The sequence below is a fragment of the Lichenostomus cassidix genome, chromosome 1Ab, assembly GCF_008360975.1.
Source record: "Lichenostomus cassidix isolate B80296 chromosome 1Ab, HeHo_3.0, whole genome shotgun sequence".
Taxonomy (NCBI): domain Eukaryota; kingdom Metazoa; phylum Chordata; class Aves; order Passeriformes; family Meliphagidae; genus Lichenostomus; species Lichenostomus cassidix.
Genome location: NC_139481.1, coordinates 9,313,268 through 9,333,769, shown reverse-complemented (window position 1 = coordinate 9,333,769; position 20,502 = coordinate 9,313,268). Strand labels below are relative to the sequence as shown.

At 40.6% G+C, this 20,502-nt stretch overlaps 1 protein-coding gene across 4 annotated transcripts in view; it reads right to left on the bottom strand.

The window, feature by feature from the left end:
* The window catches only part of LRP6 (LDL receptor related protein 6), a 120,478-nt gene that overhangs the window by 27,966 nt on the left and 72,010 nt on the right, over positions 1–20,502 (bottom strand). For all 4 annotated transcript variants that reach the window (XM_085049719.1, XM_085049720.1, XM_085049721.1 and 1 more), the window contains 5 exons: positions 7,922–8,138; positions 6,545–6,834; positions 5,184–5,410; positions 2,791–2,975; positions 774–1,100 (listed from right to left, as the gene is read on the bottom strand). In XM_085049719.1, the coding sequence (XP_084905845.1) occupies positions 774–1,100; positions 2,791–2,975; positions 5,184–5,410; positions 6,545–6,834; positions 7,922–8,138 (1,246 nt within the window). The remainder of the gene's footprint in view (positions 1–773; positions 1,101–2,790; positions 2,976–5,183; positions 5,411–6,544; positions 6,835–7,921; positions 8,139–20,502) is intronic.

Sequence of the window (20,502 nt, the reverse complement as noted above, 5' to 3'; positions counted from 1 at the left end):
TCTGTCTCTCTGTACCATGAATCTCTTCAGCCACTGACTAATGTGAATGACACCAGTGGAAATCAGCCATCCAGAGTGGCTGCCAAAATTATGAGAGCTTCACTGGCAGCCAGTTATTGAGAGATGGATAAATTATTTGCTTAGAAGCTAATTACACACGGCCTGAGGGGCCTTGTGGTTTGTATTCAGCACAACAATAAAGAGAAATGGGGCTTGGCTGCACTGAGATCAGGAACCAGACTGCTGGGGAGGCCATGCAGCCCAGCCCATCCTCACTGAGGAAAAGCACTTGCAGAGGTCTGAGAGTGGCCCACCTCAGCATCTCAGCAGACAGCAAACACAGCCACTGCACAATGAAATCCTGATCAACTGAAAGCTGCACCAAGTCCAGAATCCAGACCAAACTATCACATAGCCTTTATGTCAGGCCAGGCTGGAAATATATAAGCAGATAAATAAACAAGCAAGTAAGCACTTGAAGAAGGTCTGACAGAGATACAAAACCAAAAGCATTTTAAGCCTTCATGTTCACACAGAGGTAGCTGAGCTACTGGAAAAGTTCACTAACTTTTCTCTTATCTAATTGTGATATCGGTATGTTGCAAGACTATTTTCTTTTTTTTTTTTTTGTCCTCAATATCCTACGTCATCTTAAAACTCAGTTGGATTTTACTAATGGAAAACTGTAACACTCTTCTTTTTAGAAGTACAACGCTTGCATCTGTTACTAAACACAGTGCTCCTGCATTTCCTTTTCACTCCTTAAGGCTTACCACTGCAGGTCCTGTTGTCGGAGTTCAGGGAATAGTGAGCTGGGCAGCCACACACAAAGCCTCCCACAGGCACTGCCAGGCACAGGTGAGAGCAGTGCCCGTTGCTGGAGGCACACTCATTCCAGCCTGCCTGCCTGGAGGAGTGGAACACCAGGATGTCCATCACGTAATCCAAGTGGCCCTGGATGATGGTTCGGTTCTGGCCGCTGGTCTTGTTGGCTCTCTCGATGCTGCGCCGGCTCCAGTCTGTCCAGTAAATGTAGTCCTGGTACTGGGTCAGGCCAAAGGGGTGAGGCAAATCATCAGCTATGATCTCACGGTCAAGGCCTGGGTCCAAAAGGAGGGGAGAGAAAAAGCAGAATTATATGGAGACAAGCAATCTGCTGTTGAATATGTCCCCTGCCCAAAAAGGTTACCACAGAGTTACTTTAAAGTTACTATTTCATCATTACAAGAGTAAATTATAAAGTACAGTATTCAAAAGGAATTTCAAAGGCTGTAACAGAAATGTGCTAATCCTGCTTGCCATTCACAGAAAAAAATGTGTTTGACTGAAGAAAAGGTCTCAATTTCGAAAATGATCAGGGTTCTCAGAAACATTCTGTCCTTTCCCTCCTCCCTAAAACTGACAGGATTCTTCTCAATTTAATGCAGGATCCTGACACTGTATTTCCAGTTCAGCATCTCTTGCACCACACTTTTCCCACTGCCTATAAAGAAAATTATTTTAAGTTTAATGAAATCCTACCTTGCATTATGAGAACTATTAAATGCACAAGGCTAAGCTAACCTGTCTCTGGAACGTCACAACAGGAAGGAGCAGTCAGAAAGTCAAGATAGGAAACAGCTAATTGTGTATAACATGGAAATGTTAAGAGACCTTGAGGAGCAGGACACAGTGGGGGGAAATTACTCCAACCGTGTTTCATCAGCCACTTCATTACCATGGCACCTCCTGCTGTGTAGTCACACAAAATGAACAGATTATGAAGCAAGAAGTCATTCCCTCTGTGCACAGAGAAGTCAAGGATGCACAGTCCCACACTCTGCTGTCACTAGCCAAAGGGAAAAAGAATTTCTAATGCCATGTCCAGTCCCATGTTTCACAGGAAAACATGGAGCTGGCCTCCCCAGCACACCAAAATACACCAGAGGCTGAAGAAAAGCTTTTCTATTTCACATAATTCCCATATTGCATTTTCCTGGTTTCATCTTTTTCTAGTTTTGTTCCACTACTGCAAACATATTATTTAAAGCAGACTAAGTCCTTTAGCCTTAAATACTGGCTAATTATTAATGCTTAAGTACTGGCTATTGATAATGCTAATTGGAATAATTTAGCATACAAGGCAGTTCACTCCTACAAGTGCTGAGAAGTTAAGACAAGATACTGTGCAAATCTGAGAGGGTCTAGGTCCTCAACACAGTATCCTGGGACAGTGAAAGAATAAAATATTCCACCACCACTTAGCTACAAGGGCCAGTTTATAAAAGCATCACACATTCCCAGCACAAGAGAACTCCCCTGCTGATAAGTACTAGCCAGGAAAAGGCCCTTAACATGCAGAATACTGGGGGGAAAAATGCCTGAGGATGGTAACGAAGATTTAAAACCAAATTGTATTAAATTACATACTGAATAAGTTGTTGTTAACTTGTTGGCTTTCCTTCTACCTTTGTTACGTATTTGCCAGTGTTCTTCAGAGCAGCAAAACATGACTCTCCAAAACACTGCAAGTTGACATCTTTGTCCTACATATAACTGGAAATATGTACACCTTGTGTTATTTTAACTTTCTGAGCAACCCAATCACCTACAAGAAAATTGAGGCCTCGCTAACTATTGTGTTACATAAACCTGAATTATAGAAGCAAACATTAAAGGCGTGCGAGGCTGGAAAATTTTATTTTTGCCTTATGATGTGCACCTTTGCATTATTTAATCAACAATTTGCCACGAGGGAGCTGAAAAAAGCAGCATTGCCCTCAGGATGCTGCCCAGGGCTCTGGGGCTCACCTAACATGTTGGAGGACTCGATCAGGTTGGTGTCCAAGTCAGTCCAGTACAGGCGCCTCTTGGCATAGTCAATGGTCAGGCCATTGGCACGTCCCACATTTGGGACCAACGTGGTTCTCTCACTGCCATCCATAGCAGCTCTGTCAATCTTTGGCTTGCCACCCCACTCAGTCCAGTACATGAACCTGATTAAAAGAACAGAAGAAAGAAAAATGATTGCATTCAATCCCAGAGAACTCAAGAGGAAAATCAAAACAAAAATCCTTAGAAAAAATAAGAGAAAAAGAAGAGCTGTGAATTTGAGCATTTATTAAGCCCCATTATGCTAAATGTGGTTTTTTTCAAAGTACAGGCAAGGAAGTGAGTCAAGTTTCCTCAAAATGCTCACAACATTTTTCTTCTGCTTGGACTTGGATTTTCAGCAGCAAGTTCTGTGTGACAGCACTTCACTAGTAACTAATCCATGCACGCCATTTAAAAGGCAGAGGTTGTAGCTGGGCACCTTCATTTACACCTAGTTATTTAGCAGTGTATTTTCTCAAGGACTAATCTTCTATTTCTAGTCAGTTTTCTCTCAATTGAAGGAACACGAAAAGGTAGGTCTGCAGGGTATTTTTGTAAACAGGTGCCACTGCTCATCTCCACAAAATTAAGTCAGCCAGCCATGTAGTGAGTGTGTTACATCTCAGCCAAGACACACAAAACTATGGCATTTCTACTGGAGCAAAAATACAAACTATTATATACTCACATGCCAGCTTATGCCTCGTGGAAAAAGGACAGACTTGTACATGTTTACATTTTCTTTAGGCAGTGCACAGCAGAGCAGGATGTATATTTGTATATTTTATATTTGATGGCTAGTCAGTCACTTCTTCCAAAATATAAAGCTAAAGCCATTCTAAAAACAAGTGAGAGGCAGCTATCCAATGTTTGCACCTTTGGGTTTTGATACCTCTAGTAACAAACCCCTGGGAAATCTTTCAATTCCAACCAACTGCACAATGGGAAAGGTTGCTTCAAAAACTGCTGATCAAGGGGGAGCTATTCTTTAGACACCAGGAATAACATTTTTCTTAAACACATTTTTCTTTAAAATTTTGCAAGTATTTTGTGTATAAATTCTGCAAGTTGGACACAGCATAGAGGCAAGTGTTCCAATTGCTCCCATGGCAGCAACACCATGAAAACTTCCCTTTGAATTACAACTACACTGTGAGTATACTTATATATGTATACCTAGATATACCTAGATATAAGTATGCAGCTATACTATTGCTATAAGGAAAAAGGAAAAATAGGCATTCTGACCCAAGTAATTTTTTTTTCTGATCTGTGGTAAAGAGGCAAAGCACTGAATGATAATAATCCTTCTGAAAAACCTATTTCCAATTGTAAAACTAGAATCATCCATAGCAGCCTTTTGTTACAAATGAGTAACTGGATCTGGCAATCTGGTGTTGAATGACAATCTGATGTACTCATCCAGGCAACTCCTGGCACATCAGGGCTGAATTCAATCTAGGATCCCATTAGAGGCAATCACTGCCACCACCTTGTTGAAATAAAGCAAGAGGAATGTATTCTGGGTTCTCTGCATTGCTGTAGCTCTCACAGTGTTACTGGGAATGGTGATAATTTCATAAGCCTTGTAAATGAAGTTCCCTCATTTGAAAAATAATGCAATATTGGTATAATCTCAAAAAGGTTTTGCAGTAATTAGTTACTGCCAAGTGAGCATTTCATGGTAGAAGAGCTATTTCAGAAGCTGAACAGTTTACCTTGCCTTGCCCCACTCCTTCCCTCCTCTCCCTGTTAATTGCCCTACTTTTGCTATTACATTTCAATCAAACTGAGAAGTTTCTTATAAGAAAATCTTTAATTTGGGAGATAAGTGGATGTAATTGTTTCCACTCCTTCTCTGTCCCTCATCCACACAACCTAAAAAGGTTCCCTTATCTGAAGAAACAAACAGCTTCCTTATGCTCAGACCATAAACTTCATTCCCCCACCCTCAAATTTAATAATTGAATACCTTTACTGGACCCTAAAGGGTGATAAAAAGAATCCTAATTTTTAAAATTATATTCTCTTCAATGCTGTAGTTCTTTTCTGTTTAATGAATTCCATAAACCTCAAACTACTTTGATTCTGTGGTTAATTAAAAAACTAAATATAAATCCCTTTCTAATGAGCTGCTCTGATTTTTGTTTGGTAGTACTCTTAATGATTATTCAGGACATTAAGAGCACATCTCTCTAGATTACCAGGTTGTACTCCCCAGCTCAGCTCTCTCAGGGTTTCCAGGCAGTGCTTTACTCCCACGCCCTAGAGGAAGCCCTACAGTGTTGTTTTTGGCTGTCCCTAAGCCCAGAATGCAATCAGCACGTTACCCCTCAGCAGGGTCGAGCGCCAGCGCCCTGGGACTGTCGAGGTCCTTCCACACGAGCACCTGGCGGTGCTGCCCGTCCAGCTTGGACACCTCGATGCGGTTTGTGCCCGTGTCAGCCCAGTACAGGTTCTTCCCCAGCCAGTCCACAGCCATGCCCTCGGGGTAATCCAGCCCAAACTCCACCACGTGCTCCAGAGCGCTGCCATTCATAAACGCTCTGCTGATGGTCTGCGGGGATACAAAGATACACAGGCAAATTAGAAATTTTACCAGGCTGTCACTGGGCCGCTTGTTTCCTTTGTTGCATTTTAAACACTTTCAGATTTTAGACATCTCACAGGAAAGAGGATCTTACAATGTGCTGCTTATTTGCAAAGCAAACAATGCCGCTATTCAGAAGTAATGATTTACTTGTGCTCTGTGAATGTATTCTGTGTCAATTACAATAGCATTTCACTGGGGAAATAAATGGGATAACTAGTCTGGTTGAATTAAGCATCTACATGACAAAGTGACCTTAATAACTCAGTGCCAACTTTGAGGGGGAAATATTTTGGCTCTCCCAGGACTATACAAAAGCATTAATGTTATAGCATGGAACACTATTTAAAGCAGGCTAACGAAAAAATTCAGGACAGAACAGCAAATAGGAGAAAACAACCAAACTACAGATGAGCTCAATAGCTTAAGTGCTTCAGTACTGACGGCTAAATTTAATTTCACTAAGCATAACTTCTCCTTGGACTTTTATTCAAAATACTTTTTTTAACTCTGCCATCAGGATCAGCCTGTGATAGTAGATCCAGCCAGAATTCTATTTTAATAATATATGAGAGTTTAGGCATTCCCTGATAAGCCTGGAAGTAAAGGACTAATGTCAGAATGGTAAAGAATTATTTTGGCAAACATGGGCTACCCTTCTATGTCCTCAATATTCCTATCTGCACACACTCCTCATACTCACAACCAACCAGAAGTTAAAACCCCTGATTTTTACTTCCCAGTTTGAACATGACCTGCTAATTATGCCAGTTTGTGACAGAACACGGCAGGGAATTTTGTATCTCCTTCTTCACCTGTATCCCCTACACAGCTCAAAAGAATACCATGCCTAAAGAGTTCAGCCAAGTCACCTCCTGCAGACTCATTTAAACACTGTGGTTTTAACTTTTATGATTCTTCGGTTGCAAAAGTCTGTAAGTTATTGTTGGCACAGGTCTCAAGTCAGTTGCAGAAAATGTAATTAAAAACTACACTCTTTTACATACCCTTTGAATTTTGTAAACCCCATTTGTCAACACACTCTTAAGTATTTCAAGAAGCTTGTAACAGCGTAATAGCCAATATAGAGTAGATCTCTACCTTCAGTGAAATGTCAGTCCAGTAAATGCGATTGTCTGTCACATCAAAATCCAGAGCAGAAGCTTCCTTGACTCCAGTGAGTGGAATAGCAACGTTGTTATTGTTGGTTTCTAGAGAGATGCGCCTGATGTCTGCTCTCCTAGAAAAGAGCAGGAAAGCCTCTGGGACGATGCAGGTCCTCATGTCACTGATGAGCTCCAGGCCGATGGGGCAGGCGCAGCGAAGGCCTTGCGGTCTGTACAGACACAGGTGGCTGCAGCCCCCATTGTCCTCTGCACAGGGGTTTGTACCTAAGCAGGTAGAAAAGCAACCACTGCAAACTGACTGCAGGGGAAACGTGAAGCTAGTCCTCACATGCATCAGCAACACTGTGAGTCCTCCAAGTAAACATACAGTTTTTCTCCTTATATTGTCTGATCAAACTATGTTTCATTTATTTCCTGCAATCCTTTAGACAGTCCTTACTCTCCTTGACTGGAAAGCCAGCAATTGTTTTGCTTATGCAAACAGAACACATTCAGCATTAGGGAAAGGGATCTGGGCTTCAACAGCTACTGGTGATCCCAATACACAGCACAAGCACCAAATACATGGTAACTAACTGTATGTTCTGCTGCCTTTTACAGGACACTGGTGCAGCTATATACCCCCCTGCATTCCTGCAGGTAAAAAACTTGCAGAGCTGTTTTCACATCCAGTCAATGGTCTCTACTCTCCAGGATGCAAGTGAAGCAGCTCTTTGCAATATTCACGTATGTACCTGCACATGCTGGAAATTGAACTACTAAGACAGGCTTGGCACTAAGGAGTTCAATTGGCCAAACAGCTGGAAAGAAGGTTAAAGCACATGTACTTTGGGGTGTCAGCCACTCAAAGATACATCTCAACTACATTTGACTAGTTTCCTGCAGTAAAACCCAGACATGACAGCAAGAAGCTGAAAGCCTTCTCCACACAGCAGGATATTCAGGTACTGTGGTGAGCTCTGTGATGCTACAATTACACTGCTACCAGTCATTGGATAGCCGAGGATAGGCAATTTAAAGCTAGATGCTGCTTTTTATCACCACAGACACTACAGGGCAGGAAGTACCTCTAGATATTTTTTAAGATCATTGCCTAGTATTAATGTGAAAAGCACTGAACAGACTCAAACTGTCTCATTCTTAGCTTTTGCATACTGGGAGCACATGTTCAGCTTGATATTCTTCCAAGCTACAGAACTGCAGCTCCTCACAGAAGACCTAACCCACGCCATCAAGCTGAAGCCTGCAGTTATCATGCAACAAGACTGGATTCTGCCCATTTCTAAACCTCTGCAGAGCAGCACTGCTGACATTTTCTCCTCCCTCTCCCCTGCCTGACGAGGTCACTCACCGATGATCTGGTGCACGTTGGTGGCTTTCAGGCCCATCAGGTCGGGCAGCTGGTCGATGATGATCTCTCTCTCTGCCGTGCGCTTGTGCACTCGCTCAATGCTCCGCCTCTGCCAGTCTGTCCAGTAAATGTAGTCTCCCAACAGAGTGAATCCAAATATATGAGGCAGCTTGTCCTCCACCAGAACTCTCCTACCAGTTCCATCTGCATTCATGACCTAGGAATATACACAAATACAAGCTTTTTAGGTATATAGAATAAATCTGCCACTATTTGCCAGATTAATAAACTAGCTGCTCCATGCTCAGACTTCAAATTAAAAAATAATCTCCTATCCATTATAATGCTATCAGTGTTGCACAGTGCCCTAATAAAAAAGAAGAGACTGTTTATTAAAATGTACTTACTACTCTAAAAGCCTTATTTATAAGGCTAGTCTCATAAACAGATCATAATGTGAAATTCTGACACAACACTTGTTACCTTTAGGAATTATTATTATGTAATAATAGTTACGCCTGTTATGACTCTCATTTCTGATATGAGTTTTGGTTTAGCTTTAAAGAGGAGTCACTGTGTTTTACACAAATGAAGACAAGTTTATGATGGCCAAGGAGTTCTAGCTCAGCATCTTGTAGTCCACAGTTCCTCCCAAGAGAGCTTTGCCCAGATTACAGAGAGCATTAAGAGGAGACCCCACATAAATACTGGGAGGCAAACAGTGAAGAAGATCTACAGAATACATATCTATTCTGCAGTCTGAATAAGGAACCAGTTTTACATTCTTCAAAATTAAGTACAGCAATTTTTTTACTACAAGGAACAGCAGTAGTCTGTAAATAATTGCATGCCTTTGATGAAGACACTTGAATTTACTGTGTCATTTTTCTCTACTGCTAAAAAAGAGTAATACCTAACTTCCTCAGTGAGGCACTGAAAGGATTAAACATATGTATGCATGTTCAAGTGATCAAGTACCTTATGAATGCCAAGTATTATTATAAAGTGTACCATACTGACAGGAGTGAAGAGTCCTATGTTTTCAGAGAAGCTTAAAAATGATTCAGCGTTGCAATTTTTCAGAAAAAAAAAATCCTTCTGAGATAGTTCTACTTGTCTCAAGGTTATAGTTTAAGTTTACAGCATCTATACACCCCTTCCAAAACCAGAAAAATAACCCAACCAACTTTAACAAAAAAACTTTCTGAAACAATGTGATTCACAAAATCCAAGGTAGCATACTAATCCCTGAGACATTAAAACATCCTTCCCACCACCCAAGGATGTTCTAAGTAAAGGACTGGAAAAGAAGTGATTTATTAAACCAGTTTTCAAATCTCTCTCACTTATGGAATTAAGAAAGCCCCAAACAAATTTATACAACTTCCAGTCCTTCCCAAGGCTCAAACCCAAAGACTTGTGCAATGGCAACCTTCAGGATCAACTGGTTTAGTAACTCAGACTAGACTGATGATAGTTGGTGGCCAGAATATCTTCCCAGATCACAGGAAATGTAAAGGCTAGTTTGGAGTAACTCCTCCCCAAGCACAAACCAGAAGAGAGGAAAGGAATAGAGAAACAGATCTGAAACACACACTTTTCCCAGCATACAGTATAATGTACACATTAATAAAATATTTATGGATTCCCTAAAAAAGTGGAAGAAATGCTATAACATTAATTCAATTTTTTCACAATAATTCGATTTCTCCTTGTCATGAACCTCCTGACATTTCAGCATTTACTTTCAGTATATTAAAATGGGAACTGAATCTTTATGTGCACATTTCCTACAGAAAAATCAAAGGGGCTCTGCATATTTGCTGGATTGTAGGAATAAGCTCCATATTTACTTTTTAAGAAAGGCTATAATTACTTTATGGAATTAGCTTACCAAAACCCTTCAGTCTAGCAGAGTATACAGCACACTTCTACAAATGTACTAATGCACATGCAACTCAAAATTAATGACTTGTCTGTGGTGACTTCTTTCCCCCTCCCCCCTGAACTACAGAGATAAGCCATTTGTTTGTAACTAATTAATACATGGCAATTAGTTGCAAACTAATCAGACCAAGAAGATGCACAGAATGGCAGGATGTTGCAAAGTGAAGCAACTACAACCATGCAGTAATAAGCAATAAAACATCACCATCGCAAAGTAGCATTTTTAGAAATTAAATTTTTTGCCTTGTATTTATAAAAGAAAGAAAATTCTCTTTTTAAGGGGGTGTTTAACTGCTGGCAAATAGAATTAGTTGGAAGGAGTGTGGTGTGAGATGAACTTTCTTTGGCAAACTTTAAAATGAGAGCTGTTCAAATAAGCTTCCCCCTATACTGACGAGTCAGGAAAAAATAAGGGAGGACTTAAGGATTAAGTATCTGCTTTTAATTAATTTTCAGTTTGACACATAAAGGCTATTTCAAAACACAGCTTTACGTCTCCTAGACAAAACATGGACCTTCCTGAAGGTACTTACATATACCTCCCACCCTGTTCCCAGTGCAATTTTACCTGAGCACATCTTACAAAGTTGCTTAATATAAACACCTGCCCACTAGCAGTCAGCTACCACCACATGGAAATAGATTTATTTCCATAGCACCATGTTGTCTGCTCTGACTTTGGCTGCACATTAGGTGATTTCAGTGGATTTCCACCCATTGGCTACAGAATCAAACAGTCTGGTGTAAGGCAGAATGGAAGTGGGAAGGGATGTAGGGATGATACACACAAGAAGAATAAAGAAAAAGGAACAATCACTTAACCAGTTTCAAGGGATCTCAGCACCATCTTTTCACATACTGAAGTTCAGACAACCACCAATTCCCAGCCCATACTCCTTCATGGATTCCTTCCCCTTCCCCATCTCCATATGGATCAGCTCCTCACAGTGAAACCCTTCCCCACAGAATCCCACAGACAAGAAACACCTTCAGCTGCTATGAGGCAGTGTCTCCTGAGGTTTATGCTGCTTTTAACCACAATGTGGTGTGAGTTTCACATTCTGAGGCCATTCTGAATACTGCAAACCACACTGAGAATATAGGCTACAACAGGAAACAGATGTGGTGTAACCACAAATACCACCTTTACTGAAAGAGTGAGTAGTTCCATGAAAAAAAAATTTAAAAGGGCAAAAATTAAACAGCCTCAGAAAAAATACCAGATATCCTGCTTGTAGAATAAGGGCTTTGTTTATCCTAAAACAATAATGAATGCAAACCTATGGCCTCATAAAAATACAGCTTATTCAAAGTAAATGAATTACTGCTGAAAATGTAGTCACATTTTAAAATGTTGTACTTAATGATCAGCATGAACAATAAAATAACAACTTTGAAGCATTACTTCTAATTTAAAGTTACAGACTGGAACACACAGTGACATATTCTAAGGGTCTTTCTTGTTATCAGATACCTTGCATTCAATTCACCCCTAAGTACCAGTAATCACTGTGGTAAATAGGCTAATGCACTGAATTTACCTTTTTGATAATCTGGGATTTGAATGTACGCTACTTTAAACTTGTCACTTAACTGCTTTAAGTCTTGAGTTTCATCATTAAATCTATCTCCTTTATGAAAATCATGTTCAGCTGTGCTTAAAGCTTGTGCTGGGAGCCTGGCAGAGCTGTGCAGACAAGCAGTCCCCTCAGGTGCAGAGCAGCAGAGACCAAGCAGGTGTCCCTGGTTTATGTGCACAGCAGTGAGGAGATGCTAAGCACAGAAAGCTATGCTTACATCAATATCAAACATAAGCGCCCAGCCCTACAAGGTGTCAAGACTGAGGTGAAGGTGACAAAGTGCAAACCATTACCTTCCAACTTAACTCATGAGCATGGTTGAATTTTCAGTATAGAACTACAGAATCATAGACCAGCCCAGGTTGGAAGAATCCCTGAAAGATCATCTGGTCCAACTTTTGGTGGGAAAGGAGCTTAGATGAGATTATCCAGCACACTGTCCAGTTACATCTTGAAAACTCCTTGTCCTCGGGAGGGACTCCACTACATGCCTCAGTAAAATATTTCTTTCTTGTATTAAGATGAAACCCCCCTCAGCAAAACTTGTACCAGCTGCCCCTGTCCTCTCCATGTGTCGGGAGAGCCTCCATCTTCCTTGAGTACTGAAAAAAGTGAGCATCCTCTCCTGCATGGAGAAAAGACCAAACCCCTTCTGTCTCTTCTCATAGAGAGAGTTCTCATCATTCCTTCAGGCATTCTCCTCTCTCTGCACCTGTGCTGAATTCTGGGGAGCAGAGCTGGGCACAGCCTGACAAGCACTGAGTACAGCAGGATGACCAATGTGCCCATGGATGCAGCCCAGATCCTGCTGCCTTCACTGTACAGCAGCACACTGGCATGACTTGCCCTCGGTAAACCTGCCTTGGCTCTTCCCAATCACCCACTTCTTTGGCTTGTAGGTTTCTAGGAGAACTCTTTCCAGGGACTGGTGTAAGACTAATGGGCCTGTAGCTTCCCAGGTCCCCTTCTGGATGTAGTGGTAAATGATCAGGGAGCTGGGTAAGTATCATGCATGCTAAGCTCTTTCTTTGGCTGATAGGAGCAGAGGAAGTCAACAGTCAATGAAAATTTATAAACAACACTTGGTAACACTACCTTCAAAAATATATTACTTACAAGCATGGAACAGGCCTCTGTGATGGACTGTAAGTCCCCAGCTACACTACAACATTCTTTCCCAGACATGCATCAGTAAAACAAAAACCCAACTGCCCCAAAAAACCAATTCTTCTGGTAAAATCCATAAGGTCCTCCAATTTCAGATACAAACATTTTACCATAGATTAACTTGAACCTAAGTCCTGATTTTTAAAATCAACAGCCTATTTTTGGACAAATGACAGACACTTCAGCTCTTACTGGTTCCAGAACTTTAGCATCTTTACCAGCACCAGCTTACTGATCCTCAGAGAGGCCAGAAGATCTCACTTAACATGCAGGCCTTCAATTGCTCTGCTCAAGTACTGCTGCCATCACTGCCCCAGCTCTACAAAATTTCTATCAGGCACCACAGCTGGAAAGCATCTCCCCCCACTGAGTCACAGGAAGGATGCAATTGTAGCATTCATCTTTCTTCCGAAAGGATAAGGAATTAGAAAGCTTTCTGACACTGTGGCAATGCTTTGCATGTCATGTGTCCCCAAGTGCAGAACACACTAGCTTGTTGTTTCCTTGGAACATGTTGAAATAAACTCTGGATATATAGTTATGGTTTACCTTACAGCATGCACAAACCCCAGACATTTGGGTTCTATGAAGTAAATGTCACCAAAAAAAAAAAAAAATAGGTAAACTTCCTGAGCAGACCTTAAATTCTTAAGTCATTCTAAAGACAACTTGGGTTTCTTCCAGTAGTTTAAAATCAGCAGAAAATCCTCAGAAAGCATTACCACCTTCATAAATTCGACATGGGTCATGCTAATGCACCACAGGAATAGATACAACTTAAAACAATGAGGTAGAAAGGTGAATTTCTCATGAGCTTGATCATTAACATCAATCTGCCGATTGCAAGGAAGCGTTACTGAATGAAATTCAGTTGAAATACTGAATTCAATACAATTATCCCAGATATTCCAACATACCATATTGAGCAAGGCTTGCATTATACCTGAAATAATTTAGGAATACTCACAGCTCATGCTTAGTTACTTCAGCCCTGATTATCCAGAGGTAAATAGTTACATGTGCTGTCTGATGCAACAAATAACAACTCAGTTCATGGCACTGCTAATCAGGGATATGACTGTTCATTGTCTGCCTAAATGCACATGAATCTTACTTTACAAGGAAAGTGAAAACAAACACTACACTCATTAGATTTATTTGGTTAAAGAAAAGAAAGGAAACTGGGGAAGCATCTCTCTCAAAAATTACTCTAAAAGATAGCTAGAATGCCTTCTAATCATTACATTTGCATTTTTTCAGACTGGGTATGAGAACTATGTATTTCAACTTACTTCTCTAAGCAACATAATACAGACTGGAATGATTTTACTGTTATGGCTGCAGCAATATATAATTAACACATGTATTTACTACAAAACAGCCGCTTTAAGAGAGTAACAAAGGGATATCTTGCCTAAATTTCCAGTTTTATTAGTCTTCCCTCTAAAAAAAGTCTTTATCAACCATAATCTCTTTCAGTGAACAATTGAAACTTTCAACTCAGTTTGAAGTAATTATTCTTTCAGTGTAATTTAATGTTAACAGCTTTTCCCCTCAATTCTAAAATGTTAAGGAATGTTTTTGATATGCAATGGGAAGTCATCTCTTCATTGCAGTGAAATCCTGAGGAGTCAGCAGAAGGGGTTCCTCAAACCCTTTATATTTGCTTCAGAAACCAAATGCCTCCAGCCAACTCCATGATTTCTTACTGTTAATTGTTTTCTAACAGCCATTAACAATTTCTAATTTAACAGTTCCTCAGCACTCTCAGTTTCCTTTACAGCTCTAGCAGTTTTTCCAAAGAATTAAAAAAATATTTTTTCTGAGCATGGATAACATTCCTAATAGGACTGCAGCGAAGATAAATATGTACAAACAGATTAGAGATTAACTTCATAAATACCCTTTCTATCAGGCTACAGACACTGCTATAAGCTCATTTCTTTCACAATAGGACAACTTTCTTAGCTCACTGATCAATGTCAACAGCCAAAATGTTTTCTCTGCAATGGAATTTAATTTTAGAAACAATTGGTTCTGTTTTTAATGAAATGGTTCAAGTCAGGTAAAGTGACAAGTAGGCAGGGAAAGGATTTTAGAACCATTGTGACAATCACATATGACATCTCCTAGGCAATCTCATGCAACACAGAAAACCCTTTGCATTTGTAAAGAACAGGCTAAGACAAAAAAATAACCCAAATCGATGAATAAGATGAGAAGAGAGATTTTCAAGGGGAGAAAGGAGAAGCTTCTCTGAGAAGATTCAGTGGTAAAACAGGTGACTAAAAATGCTTTGCTGTGGAGATTAATTTTGGTATGTAATCCATAGGGAGGAGTGGCAGCAGCCAGGGAGTGTTCTGCTATCTGGGCATGGGCTGTGGGGGTAACAAAGGAAACTAATGACTGCATTTTGCAACTCACTATTTAGCAACTAAGGCCTGTGGGCAGCTACACACAACACTGCAGAATGCAAACCAGACTAGCCAAGACCAACCTGAACCCTCACAGTGGGCCTGGGGGACAGTTTTACACGATTAAGTGTGGTATAACAACCCCTGATGCTCTTGCATATGGGCAAAAGCCTCTATGCTTTTCTTTCCCAAAGTTATTTCTTTCAGTGCCTTGCCCCAGAAACTTATTTTTTGTTTGTTCTGTACCTAACCCGATGTTTTCCAGACTCCTTCATAAGCAACTATAATTGATTTTTTTATAGAGTGAAAAAACATGGTAAGTTTTCTGCTGTTTTACCAAGTCAGGTGGTAAAGTGGTTCAGGGAATAGTCCAGTGAGAGACTCAGCCACTTACGAGATACTTTTCACCTTTGGTGGCAGTAAGCTTTAAAGTTGATTCAACTGCTCTTAATCACTAAATCACTTCAATTCCAAGGGTCTTGCATGTCCAGGAGATTTGTTTTCTACCTTTTTCCACACACTCTTTGCCATGTTATAAGATCATGCATGGTACCAGAAAAGATGTTCAGGTTAAGACTGGAAAATCTCACAGCAAAGTAAGAAGCCTGGGTGAAAAAAGCTAAATAATTGACAGGGATTGCAAGGTCATGTGAATACTTCCAAAGAAGACCAGGTCCAAAATCAGTACAAGGTTTTGCACACTAATGCAACTTAGCTTGTGAAAAGAGGGGAAAAAAACCCCAGAATTTTGGAGAGTATGGGATAATAGCAGACTGTCAAAGAGTACTCAGCTGAATCAGAAACACAGATGACAGCTTCAATATCTCTCAATATCTCTTCACATCACTCCCCAGCTTGCCATGAAATATTTTGAGTATGTCAGACTCAGGTGAGCTGATGGCTCTGGTTGTGTTGGTTTGAGGGATTTCTGTGTTTTCCCTCAGGTAACCAATACTGGCTGCCAGTAGAGGCTTGTTACTTGCTAGGTGAGACACCTGTGTAAACCAAAATACAATTTCCTAACTGCAGTGTGAAAAATCTGGGAAGCATGTATGACATATGGGTGTAGATCCAACAGTTATACTCCATGGGGACCACGAGGCTTTCAGAGCTATCAGCTGCAAGCCAGCACTGCTCATCTTTTAGCAAAGTTTTGTAAGAAACATCTCTGAATTCCCAATGTGGGCAGTCAGCACAACTTTCTGCTTAGATGTGACTCGAGTGTGGGTGCCTGCCTCTGACATGGCCATTCCAGGCTCTCCTTAGAGGTAACAGAAAAAAAGAGGTAACAGAAAAAAGACTCATCTAACCTATTCTAAACAATTACAGTGTGGAAGGGCTGATTTCTAACATTTTTTATAAAGGCAACATAAGGGAATTTAACTGAATGAGTGTATCTACATGTCATTAGGTGAAAACCAGCAACAGATTTCAGGACGAATTGCAGATCTTTGGCACAAGAACCATTTTAAAGCTGAATGTCAAAGTCTTCTCCACATTATTTTTAGGGCAGTAATTTCACTTTTAGAAAAATACTGTGTTTGGTAGTCAGATCAGAGACTCAGGTTACTCTTGGGCAGGATATATCTCCCCAAAAACTTCCCTCAGCAGCCTCTTTGTGTTACAAGGTGCTGGAATCTCTCCCTGTCCCATGAAGTGTGGGATAGTAGATCCCTCAGGACTCCTCAGCACAAGTGCCTTGTAATGCAAAGTCTCAATAATAATACTTTTCACATCTGAATTTTGTTTAGGTAGTCTCAATTTATCAAAAGCAATAAAAAGTTAACTCTTAATGTTCCGATTTGAAACCAGCATGGATGTTTTAAATGTTGCTTCTTTTTTATTTTTGCATTAAAACAGCTGGGGGTTGACTAGATGATCTTCAGAGGACACTTCCAACCCTAACAAATCTATGATTCTGTGAAAAAGTACATCTCTAAGTGACAATTCTGGCCCCATGTTCAAAAGCCAAAGGAAAAACAGGATTTTTTTTAATAGTAATGAGCTTAGAATGCCAGGAGGTCCTGACTCAGCATTTGGAGTCCATGATAAGGGACCACTCAAATTCTTGTATGTGGCTCTTCAACAGCCAAGTTTTCTGTGGCTGTCATTTGTTTGCATTGTAATATAGTTTTACTGTCTTGGTCAGCATCACAAAATTTAATTCTTCCTTAACTTCATTCAGAAGTTCAAAAGAAATCCCTCAAATGAAAATTATACCAAGTATAAACTAAGATTAAAAAAAAAAAAAATAGATCCTTACTTTATTACTCATTTCAAAAATCTGTAATTTTTCTTAATGCAGGCTTAGCAGATGTTAAGAAATAGCTGGAAGTTCCCTGACAAAGTAAGCTTCAAATTTCTGAAACTGGATGGAGTACAGGGATCTGTTTCTACCCTCTACAGCATATACTTGTTTTTTTGTTGAATGAAATTCCCAAGTGCCACAACTAAACAAACCAAAATTAAACAGCAAAGCAACTTCAAGTATTTGTTTCAACTACCTTACTTCTCATACCTGCAAAAGTTTAATGCAAGTACACAAAAGCAGCTGTGTTCAAGAGCTAGGAATACAATGGATTCTGATTCTCAATTTTCAAACCTGTGCTTCAAGTATGGGTAGGATCATAACCAGGCTTGCAAGTCATCAGCATCTCACAGTACAAAGTAACGTATGAGACAATTCTCAGTCAGAAAATAAATGGTGAATACTTAGAAAACAAAATTTCCTTATTAGGGTGGCAGTAAAATTGAGGGAGTTGTCATCGGAGGAAAATGTAACCCTGCAATTTCAGGATTAGAATATGAATTAGAGCATTCTCTAGATGCCAAACTATTAGCTGCTAGGTCAAAGACAAAAAGGTCCTCTCTGTTCAAGATTTCTGTGCTCTAAAGTCTTAGCAGCATCTGCTTTCTGTTGTCCAGCAAGGCTGGGTTCTGAACACTTGTGTGCACTTAAGCTGAAAACCAGCAGGATGTAATACTTTCCACATTAATCATGAGGATTAGAGACAGTAATGCCAGGCACGGCTAATAGATTTGGGAATGCACAAACACTTCACGTTTGAGCTGCCCTCCAAAATCACTCGATAATGGTTGGATGTGAGCAGGAGACAGATCCTTTCTCCACACTCACCACTAGTAGGTGTCAGTGGGTGTCATCTCCGGCTCCGAGAATGGAGAACAGGAGAGGAAGAATAAAGAAAAACGAAGCAAAGACTGAAAAACTATGAAAAATCAGCCACATCATCATGACTTCCCCTTAACACACACACAGCCACACATGCATGCAGCCATTTAGAATTGCTTTATCAATAAAAGCTTTGCTGACCATTTAAAAATCCAACCTATGCCTTAAAACAGGTAGCGTACGTGCCAAGAACACAAATACTCACTTCAGCAGGAAAACACAAGACCAATTCAACAGAGCAGATCATACATTTTTAACCTCATAGCTCGGCAGGAAAATGCTTTAAACCTGTAGCAAGTCAATGAGAAATCTTCCCCACTGGTAAGCACAATAGCAGCCATCCATTTCAATAGAAGTTTATCAGCAGTGAAACCTGACCGAGATAAATGACGAAGCTGTTGAGCCACAGCCTGCTTCTGCCTGCTGCAGGCTGCCAGATAAAATGGGAACAAAAGCTCCCTGCTGTACCCCCTACCAGTCTCCATTAACCCCTGCTGATGCTTTATTATCGTCTGGGGGCTCCAGAACAGCATAGCATGAATCAGTGGGTAAAAAAATAAATAATAAAAGCTCGTATGTAGCACAAACAAACCAGAAACATGGCTTGCAAGAAACGTTCAGTTTGGTAGCACTGCAGTTAAGTAACAGTTCTGAGGAATCCCACATGCAAAGGCAAAAAAAAAGAAAAAAGCACAAAGTATGTAAAATCATGTATGAAAAACTACTTAAAGGCAATGGAGGCAAGTACACAAATGTGTTTCTCCTGCTTTTACCCCCTTTCCAACTACATACAGACACATGAAGCAAAGCAAGGACCAGGCATATATTCTGATACCTTCATGTCCAATTCCAAGTTTCATCTTTGGATCCTGTCACAAATACCTTTCTTTATTGCACCTACACCAGCGTCCTTTCTTCAAATGTAAGTTTAAAACGTTTACTGAAGGCTAACATATCTTCTATTATACTGATTTAAAAAATAGATGGTGATGACATGCAAAGTGTAGCAAATCTCCTCAAGATTCCTGGTTGCCACAGGAGAGTAGGCAGTGTGAGCAAATGGAAGGACTTGAAACATTAGTAATATTTTAGCTATCTTAGATTCAGATAGGGATCTACATTTAGGAAAGGCCACCTGGTTAGTTAACTCCAGAGGCTCTACCAGTCGAGCTGGCCCTGCCCAATCCAAACTGTGCTAGGGAAGACAGTTTGGATCAGTCCTGCCTCAAGCAAAGGCAAACCCATCCATGGGATTGTTTCTGCTCAAGGACCTGGTGCACTTGGTGGGAGATGCAGACAGGGAAACACAATGTGCACCTCAGGGGGATTTGATTTTTGGGTGAGAACAGTCTGTGATGGCATGCCATAACTCCCATGGACAATGAGGATGGACTGCTCCAGATACACCAGTCATGAGCTCCTCATGCAATAATCCAGCATCACACCAGACCTCCTGCCCTGGAAGACATTTGGGACAGATAGAACCCATAGCCATGGACTAAATGAACTCAACAGACATCTTGGGGGGATGGCCATTGACTACAGAAAGAAGACTTGTACTTGTGTCTGTGTATATATATATATGTATGTATGTATATGTATATGTATATGTATATGTATATGTATATGTATATGTATATGTAATTGGAAGGAGTAGGACTCCTGGGCATGATGCACATGGTATAGAATAAAGGGTAGGAAATGTCCTGATTCTGGTCAGGACATGATTAATTTTTGCACTAGCCTTGAAGGGGCATGGCCAGGACCTGGAGATTATTCTGTACCACCTGAAGTCACTGCTGAGAGTGGGGGAAAGGAACTCTCTTCCAGGGAGATGGGGCTCCTTCCAACTGAGGAAATGTGGCTGAGGGAGAGGGAGCCATCCAGTACTGTCTACTATCAGGGGGATTCCATGTGAATAATTCCTTTCTATCATTCCTATTGTGCTGTTACTGCTAATTTTCTTACATCATTGCTGTTTTCAGTAAATTATTCTTATCTCAACCCATGATCTTTGCTTTTTGTGCCTCCAATTTTCCTCTCCATCCTGCTGCAGAGGGAAGAGGGGGGTTGGGGGAAGTGAGAAGCACATGGTTTGGAAAGTCTTGGTGGAAGCAGTAAATTGCACCGTTCCTAAACCATGACAGGTATGGACAAAAAACCCAAACTCTACTTTAGACTGAACCATTCTCTTGGAATGAACCTCACTTCATCCTATAGAGCCCTTCCATGCTTTACTAATTACAGAAGCCATACTGAACACGTTGCTGTTGCCTAGCAGGG